We start from the raw sequence: 22500 nt of genomic DNA on the forward strand, positions 1-22500 counted from the left end.
TGCAGCTATAGGAGAATGAATGGACTATTAATAGAGCGCTCCTAGCTTCATCTGTGGTTCATGCAGCTGTGGTCCCCTGAACAAAGCCTTCTGATATACATTTCTCTCTCTCTCTCTGATAAGAGGCAGGGGATTTAGAATTTTGAGTTCAAAAAAGGAGAAATCGCCGGCCAAAACTAGTTTAGCGTCGCAGATCAGGTCACCCGACATTTACCAGCACCAGTGCGTTCTCTGCATACAGTAAAGAGCCCCTGAGAGTGTGCTACATACAGTAAAGAGCCCCTGAGAGTGTGCTACATACAGTAAAGAGCCCCTGAGAGTGTGCTACATACAGTAAAGAGCCCCTGAGAGTGTGCTACATACAGTAAAGAGCCCCTGAGAGTGTGCTACATACAGTAAAGAGCCCCTGAGAGTGTGCTACATACAGTAAAGAGCCCCTGAGAGTGTGCTACATACAGTAAAGAGCCCCTGAGAGTGTGTTACATACAGTAAAGAGCCCCTGAGAGTGTGTTACATACAGTAAAGAGCCCCTGAGAGTGTGCTACATACAGTAAAGAGCCCCTGAGAGTGTGCTACATACAGTAAAGAGCCCCTGAGAGTGTGCTACATACAGTAAAGAGCCCCTGAGAGTGTGTTACATACAGTAAAGAGCCCCTGAGAGTGTGCTACATACAGTAAAGAGCCCCTGAGAGTGTGCTACATACAGTAAAGAGCCCCTGAGAGTGTGCTACATACAGTAAAGAGCCCCTGAGAGTGTGCTACATACAGTAAAGAGCCCCTGAGAGTGTGCTACATACAGTAAAGAGCCCCTGAGAGTGTGTTACATACAGTAAAGAGCCCCTGAGAGTGTGTTACATACAGTAAAGAGCCCCTGAGAGTGTGCTACATACAGTAAAGAGCCCCTGAGAGTGTGCTACATACAGTAAAGAGCCCCTGAGAGTGTGCTACATACAGTAAAGAGCCCCTGAGAGTGTGCTACATACAGTAAAGAGCCCCTGAGAGTGTGCTACATACAGTAAAGAGCCCCTGAGAGTGTGCTACATACAGTAAAGAGCCCCTGAGAGTGTGCTACATACAGTAAAGAGCCCCTGAGAGTGTGCTACATACAGTAAAGAGCCCCTGAGAGTGTGCTACATACAGTAAAGAGCCCCTGAGAGTGTGCTACATACAGTAAAGAGCCCCTGAGAGTGTGTTACATACAGTAAAGAGCCCCTGAGAGTGTGCTACATACAGTAAAGAGCCCCTGAGAGTGTGCTACATACAGTAAAGAGCCCCTGAGAGTGTGCTACATACAGTAAAGAGCCCCCTGAGAGTGTGTTACATACAGTAAAGAGCCCCTGAGAGTGTGTTACATACAGTAAAGAGCCCCTGAGAGTGTGCTACATACAGTAAAGAGCCCCTGAGAGTGTGTTACATACAGTAAAGAGCCCCCTGAGAGTGTGTTACATACAGTAAAGAGCCCCTGAGAGTGTGCTACATACAGTAAAGAGCCCCTGAGAGTGTGTTACATACAGTAAAGAGCCCCTGAGAGTGTGCTACATACAGTAAAGAGCCCCTGAGAGTGTGTTACATACAGTAAAGAGCCCCTGAGAGTGTGCTACATACAGTAAAGAGCCCCTGAGAGTGTGTTACATACAGTAAAGAGCCCCTGAGAGTGTGTTACATACAGTAAAGAGCCCCTGAGAGTGTGCTACATACAGTAAAGAGCCCCTGAGAGTGTGCTACATACAGTAAAGAGCCCCTGAGAGTGTGTTACATACAGTAAAGAGCCCCTGAGAGTGTGCTACATACAGTAAAGAGCCCCTGAGAGTGAGCTACATACAGTAAAGAGCCCCTGAGAGTGTGCTACATACAGTAAAGAGCCCCTGAGAGTGTGCTACATACAGTAAAGAGCCCCTGAGAGTGTGCTACATACAGTAAAGAGCCCCCTGAGAGTGTGTTACATACAGTAAAGAGCCCCTGAGAGTGTGTTACATACAGTAAAGAGCCCCCTGAGAGTGTGCTACATACAGTAAAGAGCCCCCTGAGAGTGTGTTACATACAGTAAAGAGCCCCTGAGAGTGTGCTACATACAGTAAAGAGCCCCTGAGAGTGTGCTACATACAGTAAAGAGCCCCCTGAGAGTGTGCTACATACAGTAAAGAGCCCCCTGAGAGTGTGTTACATACAGTAAAGAGCCCCCTGAGAGTGTGCTACATACAGTAAAGAGCCCCCTGAGAGTGTGTTACATACAGTAAAGAGCCCCTGAGAGTGTGTTACATACAGTAAAGAGCCCCCTGAGAGTGTGCTACATACAGTAAAGAGCCCCCTGAGAGTGTGTTACATACAGTAAAGAGCCCCTGAGAGTGTGCTACATACAGTAAAGAGCCCCTGAGAGTGTGTTACATACAGTAAAGAGCCCCTGAGAGTGTGCTACATACAGTAAAGAGCCCCTGAGAGTGTGCTACATACAGTAAAGAGCCCCTGAGAGTGTGCTACATACAGTAAAGAGCCCCCTGAGAGTGTGTTACATACAGTAAAGAGCCCCTGAGAGTGTGCTACATACAGTAAAGAGCCCCCTGAGAGTGTGTTACATACAGTAAAGAGCCCCTGAGAGTGTGTTACATACAGTAAAGAGCCCCTGAGAGTGTGCTACATACAGTAAAGAGCCCCTGAGAGTGTGCTACATACAGTAAAGAGCCCCTGAGAGTGTGTTACATACAGTAAAGAGCTCCTGAGAGTGTGCTACATACAGTAAAGAGCCCCCTGAGAGTGTGTTACATACAGTAAAGAGCCCCTGAGAGTGTGTTACATACAGTAAAGAGCCCCCTGAGAGTGTGCTACATACAGTAAAGAGCCCCTGAGAGTGTGCTACATAAGAGGCCCCCTGAGAGTGTGTCTACATACAGTAAAGAGCCCCTCGAGAGTGTGCTACATACAGTAAAGAGCCCCTGAGAGTGTGCTACATACAGTAAAGAGCCCCTGAGAGTGTGCTACATACAGTAAAGAGCCCCCTGAGAGTGTGCTACATACAGTAAAGAGCCCCTGAGAGTGTGCTACATACAGTAAAGAGCCCCCTGAGAGTGTGCTACATACAGTAAAGAGCCCCTGAGAGTGTGCTACATACAGTAAAGAGCCCCTGAGAGTGTGCTACATACAGTAAAGAGCCCCTGAGAGTGTGCTACATCAGTAAAGAGCCCCTGAGAGTGTGCTACATACAGTAAAGAGCCCCTGAGAGTGTGCTACATACAGTAAAGAGCCCCTGAGAGTGTGATACATACAGTAAAGAGCCCTGAGAGTGTGTTACATACAGTAAAGAGCCCCTGAGAGTGTGCTACATACAGTAAAGAGCCCCTGAGAGTGTGCTACATACAGTAAGAGCCCCTGAGAGTGTGTTACATACAGTAAAGAGCCCCCTGAGAGTGTGTTACATACAGTAAAGAGCCCCTGAGAGTGTGCTACATACAGTAAAGAGCCCCCTGAGAGTGTGTTACATACAGTAAAGAGCCCCTGAGAGTGTGCTACATACAGTAAAGAGCCCCTGAGAGTGTGCTACATACAGTAAAGAGCCCTGAGAGTGTGCTACAAACAGTAAAAGAGCCCCCTGAGAGTGAGCTACATACCAGTAAAGAGCCCCTGAGAGTGTGCTACATACAGTAAAGAGCCCCTGAGAGTGTGCTACATACAGTAAAGAGCCCCTGAGAGTGTGCTACATACAGTAAAGAGCCCCTGAGAGTGTGTTACATACAGTAAAGAGCCCCTGAGAGTGTGCTACATACAGTAAAGAGCCCCTGAGAGTGTGCTACATACAGTAAAGAGCCCCTGAGAGTGTGCTACATACAGTAAAGAGCCCCCTGAGAGTGAGCTACATACAGTAAAAGAGCCCCTGAGAGTGAGCTACATACAGTAAAGAGCCCTGAGAGTGTGCTACAACAGTAAAGAGCCCCTGAGAGTGTGTTACATACAGTAAAGAGCCCCTGAGAGTGTGCTACATACAGTAAAGAGCCCCTGAGAGTGTGCTACATACAGTAAAGAGCCCCTGAGAGTGTGCTACATAAACGCCACATGCTGTGTCAAGGGACAACGTTACTGGTAAACAGGCAGGGCCAGACCTGGTACATTCAATGCCCCAGGGAGCCCCCCCCCCCCCCCCCCCCCCCACACTAAGGAATCAAAACAAATAAACAACTTAGCAAACAAACAATAATGATTAATAATAATAATAGCAAACAATAAAAGGATATGTTCAAATTTGCTTTCAAATTAAATTATATATTGGAAAATAATGTTACACACATAAAATAATCAAAATACAATATGCAAAATAAACAAATACATAATATTAATACTATATACATTAGGGGTGTAACGGTACACAAAAACCACGGTACGGTACGACGTACCTCGGTTTTGAAGTCGAGGTTCGGTTACGGGTTTTCGGTACAGTGGGGGTAAAGTTTGGCTTTCCATGTTCCACTCAGGGGTGATGTAGTGTGCAGTAACTAATTGTACCTGTAGGGCTGTTAACGAATATTCTATATTGAAATTAATAATCGACTTGTAATATTTTTCTTTTAATTATAATAAATATATTACATTGTGAGATTGTGAGATTGTGGTCGTCGTTAGTGGTTAACATGCCGTTGTATTCGTTCTGTACACTACACAGCCGTTCGGTACGGTACGGTACACACTGAAACGGTTCGGTTCGGTACGGAGGACGTGTACCTTTACACCCTAATATATATACATCTCTGGGTGGCGCTCTAGGCCAGGGGTTCCCAAACTTTTCAGGCCAGGACCCAGAAAATAAGGCGTCAGAGAGCCGCGGCCCAATGCACATCGTCAGGCTTTTTTTTTTTTTTTTTTTTTTTTCATGCGACCTGATTTTTTTAGCCAAATATCACTTCAATCCTATTAAGTTAGTTCAAGTTAGTTATTCATTTATATGTGCTATTTATGAGAGGGCTAACTTGTTGCAAAATAATAATGATAATAATAATAGCCTCATTAAATACTATTGTTGCTTCGGTTGTTTTCAGCGTTTTATGTGCATAATCTGTTATTTAGTTTGAAATGTTCGTTGAAATAAGTAGATTTTTCGTTTTTGTTTATTTATTAAGTTAATATAAAACCATATAGTCACATTTTAGAATACAATAGAATAGAATTTTTGAATACAACTAGAAACACTGTCCTGGCCTGCTTCTAAGTTCAGTGGCCTGACATTTTTATTTTATTTAATTTTTTAAATCTCGCGGCCCACCCGTGGCTGCTCGCGGCCCACCTTTGGGTCGCGACCCCCGACTTTGGGAACCACTGCTCTAGGCAACTGTTTATGTCACCTATAGGAAGCTCCACCCCTGTAAACCGGTAAGGAAAATACCGGTCATTTCTGCCAAAGGCGAGGACACTAAATGCACCAGGGCTGTGATGTCATGATGACGTGAGTGCATGAGAGGACCGCGCCAGTGACAGGAGCAGGTACCCAGGGGTGTAAAGTACTCGAGTAATTGTACTTTGTTACAATACTTAAGTACTGTTTTTCTGGATTTGTACTTTACTCGAGTATTATTAGGTTTGTATTCTTGTACTTTTACTCAATGACATTTCAGAGGAAAAAAAACATACTTTTTACTCCTTACAATGCAGGGAGGATGACAGCGGGGGGGAGACAGACAGATGAGAGAGAGAGAGAGAGAGAGAGAGGAGAGAGAGAGAGAGAGAGAGAGAGAGAGACGAGAGAGAGAGAGAGAGAGAGAGCCTGGGCAGCATGGGGCCTCTGTCGGAGCTATACTGACCACTCTAATTATCCTCTATTTTCTTCAAGCATGGCGGAGGCTTTGTGGGGGGGGGGGTCTCCGGGGGCCGCCCACCCCCCCCCCACCCCCCTCCCCGCTCCTCATTTTCGCTGAGATTCAATTCCACTTCATCCTCCTCTGTCTTTTACATATAAAACACTTTCTCCAATTATTCATATCTGTATTATTTGACGGCCGGGCCCATTCAGAGTGACATCTCTCGTGGTTCTGTGTGACTGAGTGACTAGAATCAGTCTCGGCCTCATTCCCAGATAGGCAGACTCTGGGAGGAGGGATGAGTGTGTGTGTGTGCGTGCGCGTGCGTGTGTGTGCCCCCGTTGCGTACGTGAGCAATTGTTCCCTCGTTGTGTATGATTGGAGACGAGACTGAAGAAAGACTGGAGGGGGAGAGGCAGAGGGGGGGCTGTGCAATCCAAAATGAGACCGTGTATCGTCTTAAACGAGTGTGTGTCTGTGTGTCCGTCCCTGTGTGCACACATGTGATATAGATGCTTGCTGGAATGTGTTCTCTCTCTCTCTCTCTCTCTCTCTCTCTCTCTCTCTCTCTCTCTCTCTCTCTCTCTCTCTCTCTCTCTCTCTCTCTCTCTCTCTCTCTCTCTCTCTCTCTCTCTCGAACTGATGGATATGTGTCCCCCCTTGTTCCTTTCTCTCTCCCTTTCTCTCTCTCTCCATCCCTCTCTTTCTCTCTCTCCTACTCTCTCTTTCTTTCTATCCCCCTTCTCTCTCATTATCTCTCTCTCATTATCTCTCTCTCTCTCTTTCTCTCTCTCCCCTCTCTCTGTCCATCTCTCCCCCTTTCTATCTCTCTATCTCCATCCCCCTTATCTCTCTCATTCCCCCTCTCTCCCTCCCTCTCTCCCTCCCTCTCTCTCTCTCTCTCTCTCTCTCTCTCTCTCTCTCTCTCTCTCTCTCTCTCTCTCTCTCTCTCTCTCTCTCTCTCTCTCTCTCTCTCTCTCTCTCTCTCTCTCTCTCTCTCTCTCTCTCTCTCTCTCTCTCTCTCTCTCTCTCTCTCTCTCTCTCTCTCTCTCTCTCTCTCTGTGTGTGTGTGTGTGTGTGTCTGTAATGAAGGTGTTCCCACTTCCCAGTGTATCCTTGGCTTGTATGCTCCCCTGGGTGGGACAGCATGCTTTATTAGAGATCAAATGGGCCTATAATTACATGGTGGATGCCTTTCATTCGCCCATCGATTACCAACAGAAGGAGCGTTCCATCAGAGTCTGTTAACCTGCATGTGTTGTCCTCTACCAGGCCTGCATGTGTTGTCCTCTACCAGGCCTGCATGTGTTGTCCTTAAGGCTGTCCCCGAAGCCTGTTTTTGGGATTCAAACTTCGTCAGGGTTTTTCAAACGAACGTTCGAACCTTCGTTTTTAATTAAAAAAATAATAATAATAAAATAGTGAATTATTTTTAAAATAATTTCTTTTTCTTTCTTTTTTTTATATCCTCAAACAAAATCCTCAATTTGAATAAAGTGATTAATAAAAAAAAAAAATGTATCTACTTTCCAGCCCCAAACCCAGCCCAGGGAGAAGCCCCAGCCCAACTAAATCAATTAAATCAACTTTCTTTAATGAATATAACTCATCAGTTTCTTTTAATACTATAATATTAGTGTAGCCTAATCTTTATCTGCAACTGTGAAGTTTTATAAAAAAAAATCGAATGTTGATTTAGAATTCGAATGCCAACGTAACTAAAGTTTGGGCTCAGCCCTAGTTGTCTCTACCTGCATGTGTTGTTGTCTCTACCAGGTCTGCATGTGTTGTTGTCTCTACCAGGCCTGCATGTGTTGTTGTCTCTACCAGGCCTGCATGTGTTGTTGTCTCTACCAGACCTGCATGTGTTGTTGTCTCTACCAGGCCTCATGTGTTGTTGTCTCTACCAGGCCTGTATGTGTTGTTGTCTCTACCAGGCCTGCATGTGTTGTTGTCTCTACCAGGCCTGCATGTGTTGTTGTCTCTACCTGCATGTGTTGTTGTCTCTACCAGCATGTGTTGTTGTCTCTACCTGCATGTGTTGTTGTCTCCACCAGGCCTGTATGTGTTGTTGTCTCTACCAGGCATGCATGTGTTGTTGTCTCTACCAGGCCTGCATGTGTTGTTGTCTCTACCAGGCCTGCATGTGTTGTTGTCTCTACCAGGCCTGCATGTGTTGTTGTCTCTACCAGGCCTGCATGTGTTGTTGTCTCTACCAGGCCTGCATGTGTTGTTGTCTCTACCAGGCCTGCATGTGTTGTTGTCTCTACCTGCATGTGTTGTTGTCTCTACCAGGCCTGCATGTGTTGTTGTCTCTACCAGGCCTGCATGTGTTGTTGTCTCTACCAGGCCTGTATGTGTTGTTGTCTCTACCAGGCCTGCATGTGTTGTTGTCTCTACCAGGCCTGCATGTGTTGTTGTCTCTACCAGGCCTGCATGTGTTGTTGTCTCTACCAGGCCTGCATGTGTTGTTGTCTCTACCTGCATGTGTTGTTGTCTCTACCAGGCCTGCATGTGTTGTTGTCTCTACCAGGCCTGCATGTGTTGTTGTCTCTACCAGGCCTGCATGTGTTGTTGTCTCTACCTGCATGTGTTGTTGTCTCTACCAGGCCTGCATGTGTTGTTGTCTCTACCTGCATGTGTTGTTGTCTCTACCTGCATGTGTTGTTGTCTCTACCAGGCCTGCATGTGTTGTTGTCTCTACCTGCATGTGTTGTTGTCTCTACCTGCATGTGTTGTTGTCTCTACCAGGCCTGCATGTGTTGTTGTCTCTACCTGCATGTGTTGTTGTCTCTACCTGCATGTGTTGTTGTCTCTACCAGGCCTGCATGTGTTGTTGTCTCTACCTGCATGTGTTGTTGTCTCTACCAGGCCTGCATGTGTTGTTGTCTCTACCAGGCCTGCATGTGTTGTTGTCTCTACCTGCATGTGTTGTTGTCTCTACCTGCATGTGTTGTTGTCTCTACCAGGCCTGCATGTGTTGTTGTCTCTACCAGGCCTGCATGTGTTGTTGTCTCTACCAGGCCTGCATGTGTTGTTGTCTCTACCTGCATGTGTTGTTGTCTCTACCAGCCTGTATGTGTTGTTGTCTCTACCAGGCCTGCATGTGTTGTTGTCTCTACCTGCATGTGTTGTTGTCTCTACCTGGCTTGCATGTGTTGTTGTCTCTACCAGGCCTGCATGTGTTGTTGTCTCTACCTGCATGTGTTGTTGTCTCTACCAGGCCTGCATGTGTTGTTGTCTCTACCTGCATGTGTTGTTGTCTCTACCAGGCCTGCATGTGTTGTTGTCTCTACCTGCATGTGTTGTTGTCTCTACCTGCATGTGTTGTTGTCTCTACCTGCATGTGTTGTTGTCTCTACCAGGCCTGTATGTGTTGTTGTCTCTACCAGGCCTGCATGTGTTGTTGTCTCTACCTGCATGTGTTGTTGTCTCTACCAGGCCTGTATGTGTTGTTGTCTCTACCAGGCCTGCATGTGTTGTTGTCTCTACCTGCATGTGTTGTTGTCTCTACCAGACCTGCATGTGTTGTTGTCTCTACCAGGCCTGCATGTGTTGTTGTCTCTACCAGGCCTGCATGTGTTGTTGTCTCTACCAGGCCTGCATGTGTTGTTGTCTCTACCAGGCCTGCATGTGTTGTTGTCTCTACCAGACCTGCATGTGTAGTTGTCTCTACCAGGCCTGCATGTGTTGTTGTCTCTACCAGGCCTGTATGTGTTGTTGTCTCTACCAGACCTGCATGTGTTGTTGTCTCTACCTGCATGTGTTGTTGTCTCTACCAGGCCTGCATGTGTTGTTGTCTCTACCAGGCCTGTATGTGTTGTTGTCTCTACCTGCATGTGTTGTTGTCTCTACCAGGCCTGCATGTGTTGTTGTCTCTACCAGGCCTGCATGTGTTGTTGTCTCTACCAGGCCTGCATGTGTTGTTGTCTCTACCAGGCCTGCATGTGTTGTTGTCTCTACCAGGCCTGCATGTGTTGTTGTCTCTACCAGGCCTGTATGTGTTGTTGTCTCCACCAGGCCTGCATGTGTTGTTGTCTCTACCAGGCCTGCATGTGTTGTTGTCTCTACCAGGCCTGCATGTGTTGTTGTCTCTACCAGGCCTGCATGTGTTGTTGTCTCTACCAGGCCTGTATGTGTTGTTGTCTCCACCAGGCCTGCATGTGTTGTTGTCTCTACCAGGCCTGCATGTGTTGTTGTCTCTACCAGGCCTGCATGTGTTGTTGTCTCTACCAGACCTGCATGTGTTGTTGTCTCTACCAGGCCTGCATGTGTTGTTGTCTCTACCAGGCCTGCATGTGTTGTTGTCTCTACCAGGCCTGCATGTGTTGTTGTCTCCACCAGGCCTGCATGTGTTGTTGTCTCTACCAGGCCTGCATGTGTTGTTGTCTCTACCAGGCCTGCATGTGTTGTTGTCTCTACCAGGCCTGCATGTGTTGTTGTCTCTACCAGGCCTGCATGTGTTGTTGTCTCCACCAGGCCTGTATGTGTTGTTGTCTCTACCAGGCCTGTATGTGTTGTTGTCTCCACCAGGCCTGCATGTGTTGTTGTCTCCACCAGGCATGCATGTGTTGTTGTCTCTACCAGGCCTGCATGTGTTGTTGTCTCCACCAGGCCTGCATGTGTTGTTGTCTCTACCAGGCCTGCATGTGTTGTTGTCTCCACCAGGCCTGCATGTGTTGTTGTCTCTACCAGGCCTGCATGTGTTGTTGTCTCTACCAGGCCTGCATGTGTTGTTGTCTCTACCAGGCCTGTATGTGTTGTTGTCTCTACCAGGCCTGCATGTGTTGTTGTCTCTACTTGCATGTGTTGTTGTCTCTACCAGGCCTGCATGTGTTGTTGTCTCTACCAGGCCTGCATGTGTTGTTGTCTCTACCAGGCCTGCATGTGTTGTTGTCTCTACCAGGCCTGCATGTGTTGTTGTCTCTACCAGGCCTGCATGTGTTGTTGTCTCTACCAGGCCTGCATGTGTTGTTGTCTCTACCAGGCCTGCATGTGTTGTTGTCTCTACCTGTATGTGTTGTTGTCTCTACCAGGCCTGCATGTGTTGTTGTCTCTACCTGCATGTGTTGTTGTCTCTACCAGGCCTGCATGTGTTGTTGTCTCTACCTGCATGTGTTGTTGTCTCTACCAGGCCTGTATGTGTTGTTGTCTCTACCAGGCCTGCATGTGTTGTTGTCTCTACCTGTATGTGTTGTTGTCTCTACCAGGCCTGCATGTGTTGTTGTCTCTACCTGCATGTGTTGTTGTCTCTACCAGGCCTGCATGTGTTGTTGTGTCTACCTGCATGTGTTGTTGTCTCTACCTGCATGTGTTGTTGTCTCTACCAGGCCTGCATGTGTTGTTGTCTCTACCTGCATGTGTTGTTGTCTCTACCAGGCCTGCATGTGTTGTTGTCTCTACCTGCATGTGTTGTTGTCTCTACCAGGCCTGTATGTGTTGTTGTCTCTACCAGGCCTGCATGTGTTGTTGTCTCTACCTGTATGTGTTGTTGTCTCTACCAGGCCTGCATGTGTTGTTGTCTCTACCTGCATGTGTTGTTGTCTCTACCAGGCCTGCATGTGTTGTTGTGTCTACCTGCATGTGTTGTTGTCTCTACCTGCATGTGTTGTTGTCTCTACCAGGCCTGCATGTGTTGTTGTCTCTACCTGCATGTGTTGTTGTCTCTACCTGTATGTGTTGTTGTCTCTACCAGGCCTGCATGTGTTGTTGTCTCTACCTGCATGTGTTGTTGTCTCTACCAGGCCTGCATGTGTTGTTGTCTCTACCTGCATGTGTTGTTGTCTCTACCAGGCCTGTATGTGTTGTTGTCTCTACCAGGCCTGCATGTGTTGTTGTCTCTACCTGTATGTGTTGTTGTCTCTACCAGGCCTGCATGTGTTGTTGTCTCTACCTGCATGTGTTGTTGTCTCTACCAGGCCTGCATGTGTTGTTGTGTCTACCTGCATGTGTTGTTGTCTCTACCTGCATGTGTTGTTGTCTCTACCAGGCCTGCATGTGTTGTTGTCTCTACCTGCATGTGTTGTTGTCTCTACCAGGCCTGCATGTGTTGTTGTCTCTACCTGCATGTGTTGTTGTCTCTACCAGGCCTGCATGTGTTGTTGTGTCTACCTGTATGTGTTGTTGTCTCTACCAGGCCTGCATGTGTTGTTGTGTCTACCTGCATGTGTTGTTGTCTCTACCAGGCCTGCATGTGTTGTTGTGTCTACCTGCATGTGTTGTTGTCTCTACCAGGCCTGCATGTGTTGTTGTGTCTACCTGCATGTGTTGTTGTCTCTACCAGGCCTGCATGTGTTGTTGTGTCTACCTGCATGTGTTGTTGTCTCTACCTGCATGTGTTGTTGTCTCTACCAGGCCTGCATGTGTTGTTGTCTCTACCTGCATGTGTTGTTGTCTCTACCAGGCCTGCATGTGTTGTTGTCTCTACCTGCATGTGTTGTTGTCTCTACCAGGCCTGCATGTGTTGTTGTCTCTACCTGCATGTGTTGTTGTCTCTACCAGGCCTGCATGTGTTGTTGTCTCTACCTGCATGTGTTGTTGTCTCTACCAGGCCTGCATGTGTTGTTGTCTCTACCAGGCCTGCATGTGTTGTTGTCTCTACCAGGCCTGCATGTGTTGTTGTCTCTACCTGCATGTGTTGTTGTCTCTACCTGCATGTGTTGTTGTCTCCACCAGGCCTGCATGTGTTGTTGTTGTCTCTACCAGACCTGCATGTGTTGTTGTCTCTACCAGGCCTGCATGTGTTGTTGTCTCTACCAGGCCTGCATGTGTTGTTGTTGTCTCTACCAGACCTGCATGTGTTGTTGTCTCTACCAGGCCTGCATGTGTTGTTGTCTCTACCAGGCCTGCATGTGTTGTTGTCTCTACCAGGCCTGCATGTGTTGTTGTCTCTACCAGGCCTGCATGTGTTGTTGTCTCTACCAGGCCTGCATGTGTTGTTGTCTCTACCAGGCCTGCATGTGTTGTTGTCTCTACCAGGCCTGCATGTGTTGTTGTCTCTACCAGGCCTGCATGTGTTGTTGTCTCTACCAGGCCTGCATGTGTTGTTGTCTCTACCAGGCCTGCATGTGTTGTTGTCTCTACCAGGCCTGCATGTGTTGTTGTCTCTACCAGGTCTGCATGTGTTGTTGTCTCTACCAGGCCTGTATGTGTTGTTGTCTCTACCAGACATGCATGTGTTGTTGTCTCTACCAGGCCTGCATGTGTTGTTGTGTCTACCTGCATGTGTTGTTGTCTCTACCTGTATGTGTTGTTGTCTCTACCAGGCCTGCATGTGTTGTTGTCTCCACCAGGCCTGCATGTGTTGTTGTCTCTACCAGGCCTGCATGTGTTGTTGTCTCTACCTGCATGTGTTGTTGTCTCTACCAGGCCTGCATGTGTTGTTGTCTCTACCAGGCCTGCATGTGTTGTTGTCTCTACCTGGCCTGCATGTGTTGTTGTCTCTACCAGGCCTGCATGTGTTGTTGTGTCTACCTGCATGTGTTGTTGTCTCTACCTGCATGTGTTGTTGTCTCTACCAGGCCTGCATGTGTTGTTGTCTCTACCAGGCCTGCATGTGTTGTTGTCTCTACCTGGCCTGTATGTGTTGTTGTCTCTACCAGACCTGCATGTGTTGTTGTCTCTACCAGGCCTGCATGTGTTGTTGTGTCTACCTGCATGTGTTGTTGTCTCTACCTGCATGTGTTGTTGTCTCTATCAGGCCTGCATGTGTTGTTGTCTCTACCTGCATGTGTTGTTGTCTCCACCAGGCCTGCATGTGTTGTTGTCTCTACCAGGCCTGCATGTGTTGTTGTCTCTACCTGCATGTGTTGTTGTCTCTACCAGGCCTGCATGTGTTGTTGTCTCTACCTGTATGTGTTGTTGTCTCTACCAGGCCTGTATGTGTTGTTGTCTCCACCAGGCCTGCATGTGTTGTTGTCTCTACCAGGCCTGCATGTGTTGTTGTCTCTACCTGTATGTGTTGTTGTCTCTACCAGGCCTGTATGTGTTGTTGTCTCCACCAGGCCTGCATGTGTTGTTGTCTCTACCAGGCCTGCATGTGTTGTTGTCTCTACCAGACCTGCATGTGTTGTTGTCTCTTACTGCATGTGTTGTTGTCTCTACCAGACCTGCATGTGTTGTTGTCTCTACCTGCATGTGTTGTTGTCTCTACCTGCATGTGTTGTTGTCTCTACCAGGCCTGCATGTGTTGTTGTCTCTACCTGGCCTGTATGTGTTGTTGTCTCTACCAGACCTGCATGTGTTGTTGTCTCTACCAGGCCTGCATGTGTTGTTGTCTCTACCAGGCCTGCATGTGTTGTTGTCTCTACCAGGCCTGCATGTGTTGTTGTCTCTACCAGGCCTGCATGTGTTGTTGTCTCTACCAGGCCTGCATGTGTTGTTGTCTCTACCAGGCCTGCATGTGTTGTTGTCTCTACCAGGCCTGCATGTGTTGTTGTCTCTACCAGGCCTGCATGTGTTGTTGTCTCTACCAGGCCTGCATGTGTTGTTGTCTCTACCAGGCCTGCATGTGTTGTTGTCTCTACCAGGTCTGCATGTGTTGTTGTCTCTACCAGGCCTGTATGTGTTGTTGTCTCTACCAGACATGCATGTGTTGTTGTCTCTACCAGGCCTGCATGTGTTGTTGTGTCTACCTGCATGTGTTGTTGTCTCTACCTGTATGTGTTGTTGTCTCTACCAGGCCTGCATGTGTTGTTGTCTCCACCAGGCCTGCATGTGTTGTTGTCTCTACCAGGCCTGCATGTGTTGTTGTCTCTACCTGCATGTGTTGTTGTCTCTACCAGGCCTGCATGTGTTGTTGTCTCTACCAGGCCTGCATGTGTTGTTGTCTCTACCTGGCCTGCATGTGTTGTTGTCTCTACCAGGCCTGCATGTGTTGTTGTGTCTACCTGCATGTGTTGTTGTCTCTACCTGCATGTGTTGTTGTCTCTACCAGGCCTGCATGTGTTGTTGTCTCTACCAGGCCTGCATGTGTTGTTGTCTCTACCTGGCCTGTATGTGTTGTTGTCTCTACCAGACCTGCATGTGTTGTTGTCTCTACCAGGCCTGCATGTGTTGTTGTGTCTACCTGCATGTGTTGTTGTCTCTACCTGCATGTGTTGTTGTCTCTATCAGGCCTGCATGTGTTGTTGTCTCTACCTGCATGTGTTGTTGTCTCCACCAGGCCTGCATGTGTTGTTGTCTCTACCAGGCCTGCATGTGTTGTTGTCTCTACCTGCATGTGTTGTTGTCTCTACCAGGCCTGCATGTGTTGTTGTCTCTACCTGTATGTGTTGTTGTCTCTACCAGGCCTGTATGTGTTGTTGTCTCCACCAGGCCTGCATGTGTTGTTGTCTCTACCAGGCCTGCATGTGTTGTTGTCTCTACCTGTATGTGTTGTTGTCTCTACCAGGCCTGTATGTGTTGTTGTCTCCACCAGGCCTGCATGTGTTGTTGTCTCTACCAGGCCTGCATGTGTTGTTGTCTCTACCAGACCTGCATGTGTTGTTGTCTCTTACTGCATGTGTTGTTGTCTCTACCAGACCTGCATGTGTTGTTGTCTCTACCTGCATGTGTTGTTGTCTCTACCTGCATGTGTTGTTGTCTCTACCAGGCCTGCATGTGTTGTTGTCTCTACCTGGCCTGTATGTGTTGTTGTCTCTACCAGACCTGCATGTGTTGTTGTCTCTACCTGCATGTGTTGTTGTCTCTACCTGCATGTGTTGTTGTCTCTACCAGGCCTGCATGTGTTGTTGTCTCTACCAGACCTGCATGTGTTGTTGTCTCTACCAGACCTGCATGTGTTGTTGTCTCTACCAGACCTGCATGTGTTGTTGTCTCTACCAGACCTGCATGTGTTGTTGTCTCTACCTGCATGTGTTGTTGTCTCTACCTGCATGTGTTGTTGTCTCTACCAGGCCTGCATGTGTTGTTGTCTCTACCTGGCCTGTATGTGTTGTTGTCTCTACCAGGCCTGTATGTGTTGTTGTCTCTACCAGGCCTGCATGTGTTGTTGTCTCTACCAGGCCTGCATGTGTTGTTGTCTCTACCAGGCCTGCATGTGTTGTTGTCTCTACCTGCATGTGTTGTTGTCTCTACCTGCATGTGTTGTTGTCTCTACCTGCATGTGTTGTTGTCTCTACCAGGCCTGCATGTGTTGTTGTCTCTACCAGGCCTGTATGTGTTGTTGTCTCTACCTGCATGTGTTGTTGTCTCTACCAGGCCTGCATGTGTTGTTGTCTCTACCAGGCCTGCATGTGTTGTTGTCTCTACCAGGCCTGCATGTGTTGTTGTCTCTACCAGGCCTGCATGTGTTGTTGTCTCTACCAGGCCTGCATGTGTTGTTGTCTCTACCAGGCCTGTATGTGTTGTTGTCTCCACCAGGCCTGCATGTGTTGTTGTCTCTACCAGGCCTGCATGTGTTGTTGTCTCTACCAGGCCTGCATGTGTTGTTGTCTCTACCAGGCCTGCATGTGTTGTTGTCTCTACCAGGCCTGCATGTGTTGTTGTCTCCACCAGGCCTGCATGTGTTGTTGTCTCTACCAGGCCTGCATGTGTTGTTGTCTCTACCAGGCCTGCATGTGTTGTTGTCTCTACCAGACCTGCATGTGTTGTTGTCTCTACCAGGCCTGCATGTGTTGTTGTCTCTACCAGGCCTGCATGTGTTGTTGTCTCTACCAGGCCTGCATGTGTTGTTGTCTCCACCAGGCCTGCATGTGTTGTTGTCTCTACCAGGCCTGCATGTGTTGTTGTCTCTACCAGGCCTGCATGTGTTGTTGTCTCTACCAGGCCTGCATGTGTTGTTGTCTCTACCAGGCCTGCATGTGTTGTTGTCTCCACCAGGCCTGTATGTGTTGTTGTCTCTACCAGGCCTGTATGTGTTGTTGTCTCCACCAGGCCTGCATGTGTTGTTGTCTCCACCAGGCATGCATGTGTTGTTGTCTCTACCAGGCCTGCATGTGTTGTTGTCTCCACCAGGCCTGCATGTGTTGTTGTCTCTACCAGGCCTGCATGTGTTGTTGTCTCCACCAGGCCTGCATGTGTTGTTGTCTCTACCAGGCCTGCATGTGTTGTTGTCTCTACCAGGCCTGCATGTGTTGTTGTCTCTACCAGGCCTGTATGTGTTGTTGTCTCTACCAGGCCTGCATGTGTTGTTGTCTCTACCTGCATGTGTTGTTGTCTCTACCAGGCCTGCATGTGTTGTTGTCTCTACCAGGCCTGCATGTGTTGTTGTCTCTACCAGGCCTGCATGTGTTGTTGTCTCTACCAGGCCTGCATGTGTTGTTGTCTCTACCAGGCATGCATGTGTTGTTGTCTCTACCAGGCCTGCATGTGTTGTTGTCTCTACCAGGCCTGCATGTGTTGTTGTCTCTACCAGGCCTGCATGTGTTGTTGTCTCTACCTGTATGTGTTGTTGTCTCTACCAGGCCTGCATGTGTTGTTGTCTCTACCTGCATGTGTTGTTGTCTCTACCAGGCCTGCATGTGTTGTTGTCTCTACCTGCATGTGTTGTTGTCTCTACCAGGCCTGTATGTGTTGTTGTCTCTACCAGGCCTGCATGTGTTGTTGTCTCTACCTGTATGTGTTGTTGTCTCTACCAGGCCTGCATGTGTTGTTGTCTCTACCTGCATGTGTTGTTGTCTCTACCAGGCCTGCATGTGTTGTTGTGTCTACCTGCATGTGTTGTTGTCTCTACCTGCATGTGTTGTTGTCTCTACCAGGCCTGCATGTGTTGTTGTCTCTACCTGCATGTGTTGTTGTCTCTACCTGCATGTGTTGTTGTCTCTACCAGGCCTGCATGTGTTGTTGTCTCTACCAGGCCTGCATGTGTTGTTGTCTCTACCAGGCCTGCATGTGTTGTTGTCTCTACCTGCATGTGTTGTTGTCTCTACCTGCATGTGTTGTTGTCTCCACCAGGCCTGCATGTGTTGTTGTTGTCTCTACCAGACCTGCATGTGTTGTTGTCTCTACCAGGCCTGCATGTGTTGTTGTCTCTACCAGGCCTGCATGTGTTGTTGTTGTCTCTACCAGACCTGCATGTGTTGTTGTCTCTACCAGGCCTGCATGTGTTGTTGTCTCTACCAGGCCTGCATGTGTTGTTGTCTCTACCAGGCCTGCATGTGTTGTTGTCTCTACCAGGCCTGCATGTGTTGTTGTCTCTACCAGGCCTGCATGTGTTGTTGTCTCTACCAGGCCTGCATGTGTTGTTGTCTCTACCAGGCCTGCATGTGTTGTTGTCTCTACCAGGCCTGCATGTGTTGTTGTCTCTACCAGGTCTGCATGTGTTGTTGTCTCTACCAGGCCTGTATGTGTTGTTGTCTCTACCAGACCTGCATGTGTTGTTGTCTCTACCAGGCCTGCATGTGTTGTTGTGTCTACCTGCATGTGTTGTTGTCTCTACCTGTATGTGTTGTTGTCTCTACCAGGCCTGCATGTGTTGTTGTCTCCACCAGGCCTGCATGTGTTGTTGTCTCTACCAGGCCTGCATGTGTTGTTGTCTCTACCTGCATGTGTTGTTGTCTCTACCAGGCCTGCATGTGTTGTTGTCTCTACCAGGCCTGCATGTGTTGTTGTCTCTACCTGGCCTGCATGTGTTGTTGTCTCTACCAGGCCTGCATGTGTTGTTGTGTCTACCTGCATGTGTTGTTGTCTCTACCTGCATGTGTTGTTGTCTCTACCAGGCCTGCATGTGTTGTTGTCTCTACCAGGCCTGCATGTGTTGTTGTCTCTACCTGGCCTGTATGTGTTGTTGTCTCTACCAGACCTGCATGTGTTGTTGTCTCTACCAGGCCTGCATGTGTTGTTGTGTCTACCTGCATGTGTTGTTGTCTCTACCTGCATGTGTTGTTGTCTCTATCAGGCCTGCATGTGTTGTTGTCTCTACCTGCATGTGTTGTTGTCTCCACCAGGCCTGCATGTGTTGTTGTCTCTACCAGGCCTGCATGTGTTGTTGTCTCTACCTGCATGTGTTGTTGTCTCTACCAGGCCTGCATGTGTTGTTGTCTCTACCTGTATGTGTTGTTGTCTCTACCAGGCCTGTATGTGTTGTTGTCTCCACCAGGCCTGCATGTGTTGTTGTCTCTACCAGGCCTGCATGTGTTGTTGTCTCTACCTGTATGTGTTGTTGTCTCTACCAGGCCTGTATGTGTTGTTGTCTCCACCAGGCCTGCATGTGTTGTTGTCTCTACCAGGCCTGCATGTGTTGTTGTCTCTACCAGACCTGCATGTGTTGTTGTCTCTACCTGCATGTGTTGTTGTCTCTACCAGACCTGCATGTGTTGTTGTCTCTACCTGCATGTGTTGTTGTCTCTACCTGCATGTGTTGTTGTCACTACCAGGCCTGCATGTGTTGTTGTCTCTACCTGGCCTGTATGTGTTGTTGTCTCTACCAGACCTGCATGTGTTGTTGTCTCTACCTGCATGTGTTGTTGTCTCTACCTGCATGTGTTGTTGTCTCTACCAGGCCTGCATGTGTTGTTGTCTCTACCAGACCTGCATGTGTTGTTGTCTCTACCAGACCTGCATGTGTTGTTGTCTCTACCAGACCTGCATGTGTTGTTGTCTCTACCAGACCTGCATGTGTTGTTGTCTCTACCTGCATGTGTTGTTGTCTCTACCTGCATGTGTTGTTGTCTCTACCAGGCCTGCATGTGTTGTTGTCTCTACCTGGCCTGTATGTGTTGTTGTCTCTACCAGGCCTGTATGTGTTGTTGTCTCTACCAGGCCTGCATGTGTTGTTGTCTCTACCAGGCCTGCATGTGTTGTTGTCTCTACCAGGCCTGCATGTGTTGTTGTCTCTACCTGCATGTGTTGTTGTCTCTACCTGCATGTGTTGTTGTCTCTACCTGCATGTGTTGTTGTCTCTACCTGCATGTGTTGTTGTCTCTACCAGCCTGCATGTGTTGTTGTCTCTACCAGGCCGGCATGTGTTGTTGTCTCTACCTGCATGTGTTGTTGTCTCTACCTGCATGTGTTGTTGTCTCTACCTGCATGTGTTGTTGTCTCTACCTGCATGTGTTGTTGTCTCTACCTGCATGTGTTGTTGTCTCTACCAGCCTGCATGTGTTGTTGTCTCTACCAGGCCTGCATGTGTTGTTGTCTCTACCAGGCCTGCATGTGTTGTTGTCTCTACCAGGCCTGCATGTGTTGTTGTCTCCACCAGGCCTGCATGTGTTGTTGTCTCTACCTGCATGTGTTGTTGTCTCTACCTGCATGTGTTGTTGTCTCTACCTGCATGTGTTGCTGTCTCTACCAGGCCTGCATGTGTTGTTGTCTCTACCAGGCCTGCATGTGTTGTTGTCTCTACTTTGGGGTATTTTGGGGTATTTTCTGGTATTTTGGGGTATTTTCTGGTATTTTCTGGTACTTTGGGGTATACTTTGGGGTATTTTGGGGTATTTTGGGGTATTTTCTGGTATTTTCTGGTACTTTGGGGTATACTTTGGGGTATTTTGGGGTATTTTCTGGAATTTTCTGGTATTTTGGGGTATACTTTGGGGTATTTTAGGGTAGTTTGGGGTATTTTCTGGTATTTTCTGGTACTTTGGGGTATACTTTGGGGTATTTTAGGGTATTTTGGGGTATTTTCTGGTATTTTCTGGTACTTTGGGGTATACTTTGGGGTATTTTAGGGTATTTTGGGGTATTTTCTGGTATTGTCTGGTACTTTGGGGTGATTAGTAGGACCCAGATGGGGGGTAAGCTAATTCCCCAAAATGTTGGCGTGTTCTTTTAACTACTAATAAAGTTACGTCATAAAGTCCTTTCCTTTAAGTGCATGTGTTGTTGTCTCTACCAGGCCTGTATGTGTTGTTGTCTCCACCAGGCCTGCATGTGTTGTTGTCTCTACCAGGCCTGCATGTGTTGTTGTCTCTACCAGGCCTGTATGTGTTGTTGTCTCCACCAGGCCTGCATGTGTTGTTGTCTCTACCAGGCCTGCATGTGTTGTTGTCTCTACCAGGCCTGTATGTGTTGTTGTCTCTACCAGGCCTGCATGTGTTGTTGTCTCTACCAGGCCTGCATGTGTTGTTGTCTCTACCAGGCCTGCATGTGTTGTTGTCTCTACCAGGCCTGCATGTGTTGTTGTCTCTACCAGGCCTGTATGTGTTGTTGTCTCTACCAGGCCTGCATGTGTTGTTGTCTCTACCTGCATGTGTTGTTGTCTCTACCAGGCCTGCATGTGTTGTTGTCTCTACCAGGCCTGCATGTGTTGTTGTCTCTACCAGGCCTGCATGTGTTGTTGTCTCTACCTGCATGTGTTGTTGTCTCTACCAGGCCTGCATGTGTTGTTGTCTCTACCTGCATGTGTTGTTGTCTCTACCTGCATGTGTTGTTGTCTCTACCAGGCCTGTATGTGTTGTTGTCTCTACCAGGCCTGCATGTGTTGTTGTCTCTACCTGCATGTGTTGTTGTCTCTACCAGGCCTGCATGTGTTGTTGTCTCTACCAGGCATGTGTTGTTGTCTCTACCTGCATGTGTTGTTGTCTCTACCTGCATGTGTTGTTGTCTCTACCTGCATGTGTTGTTGTCTCTACCTGCATGTGTTGTTGTCTCTACCTGCATGTGTTGTTGTCTCTACCTGCATGTGTTGTTGTCTCTACCTGCATGTGTTGTTGTCTCTACCTGCATGTGTTGTTATCTCTACCTGCATGTGTTGTTGTCTCTACCAGGCCTGTATGTGTTGTTGTCTCTACCAGGCCTGCATGTGTTGTTGTCTCTACCAGGCCTGCATGTGTTGTTGTCTCCACCAGGCCTGCATGTGTTGTTGTCTCTACCAGCCTGCATGTGTTGTTGTCTCTACCAGGCCTGCATGTGTTGTTGTCTCTACCAGGCCTGCATGTGTTGTTGTCTCTACCAGGCCTGTATGTGTTGTTGTCTCTACCAGGCCTGTATGTGTTGTTGTCTCTACCAGGCCTGCATGTGTTGTTGTCTCTACCAGGCCTGCATGTGTTGTTGTCTCTACCAGGCCTGCATGTGTTGTTGTCTCTACCAGGCCTGCATGTGTTGTTGTCTCTACCAGGCCTGCATGTGTTGTTGTCTCTACCAGGCCTGCATGTGTTGTTGTCTCTACCAGGCCTGCATGTGTTGTTGTCCTCTACCAGGCCTGCATGTGTTGTTGTCTCCACCAGGCCTGCATGTGTTGTTGTCTCTACCAGGCCTGCATGTGTTGTTGTCTCCACCAGGCCTGCATGTGTTGTTGTCTCTACCAGCCTGCATGTGTTGTTGTCTCTACCAGGCCTGCATGTGTTGTTGTCTCTACCAGGCCTGCATGTGTTGTTGTCTCTACCAGGCCTGCATGTGTTGTTGTCTCTACCAGGTCTGCATGTGTTGTTGTCTCTACCTGCATGTGTTGTTGTCTCTACCAGGTCTGCATGTGTTGTTGTCTCTACCAGGACGGCCGCCTCGCTCCTCCTGCCGCTGTGAACCTCACCGGGAACGGCAACTAGCTTCCACTAGCAACTGGTTAAGTGACTGATTTCACCGATTTCTTTTTACCAGCGGCTGGTTGTTATTGATTATAGATTAGATTAGATTAGATTAGATTAGATTAGATTCGGTTTGATTTGATTATATATTAGATTAGATTAGATTAGATTAGATTAGATTAGATTAGATTAGATTCGATTCGATTCGATTCGATTCGAATAGAATAGAATAGATTAGATTAGATTAGATTAGATTAGATTAGATTAGATTAGATTAGATTAAATTAGATTAGAATAGAATAGATTAGATTAGATAACAT

At 47.8% G+C, this 22500-nt stretch overlaps 1 protein-coding gene across 1 annotated transcript in view; it reads left to right on the forward strand.

Moving 5' to 3' along the window:
• The window catches only part of LOC311240445 (uncharacterized protein), a gene marked incomplete at both ends in the record, with an annotated part of 79648 nt that extends 57447 nt beyond the window's left edge, over positions 1–22201 (forward strand). The window contains 1 exon segment of the mRNA XM_084329028.1: positions 22148–22201. Within this exon segment, the coding sequence (XP_084185154.1) occupies positions 22148–22201 (54 nt within the window).
• Positions 22202–22500: the final 299 nt, after the last annotated feature.

The sequence above is a fragment of the Notolepis coatsorum genome (genome assembly GCF_963971535.1).
Source record: "Notolepis coatsorum genome assembly, chromosome: 14".
NCBI lineage: Eukaryota > Metazoa > Chordata > Actinopteri > Aulopiformes > Paralepididae > Notolepis > Notolepis coatsorum.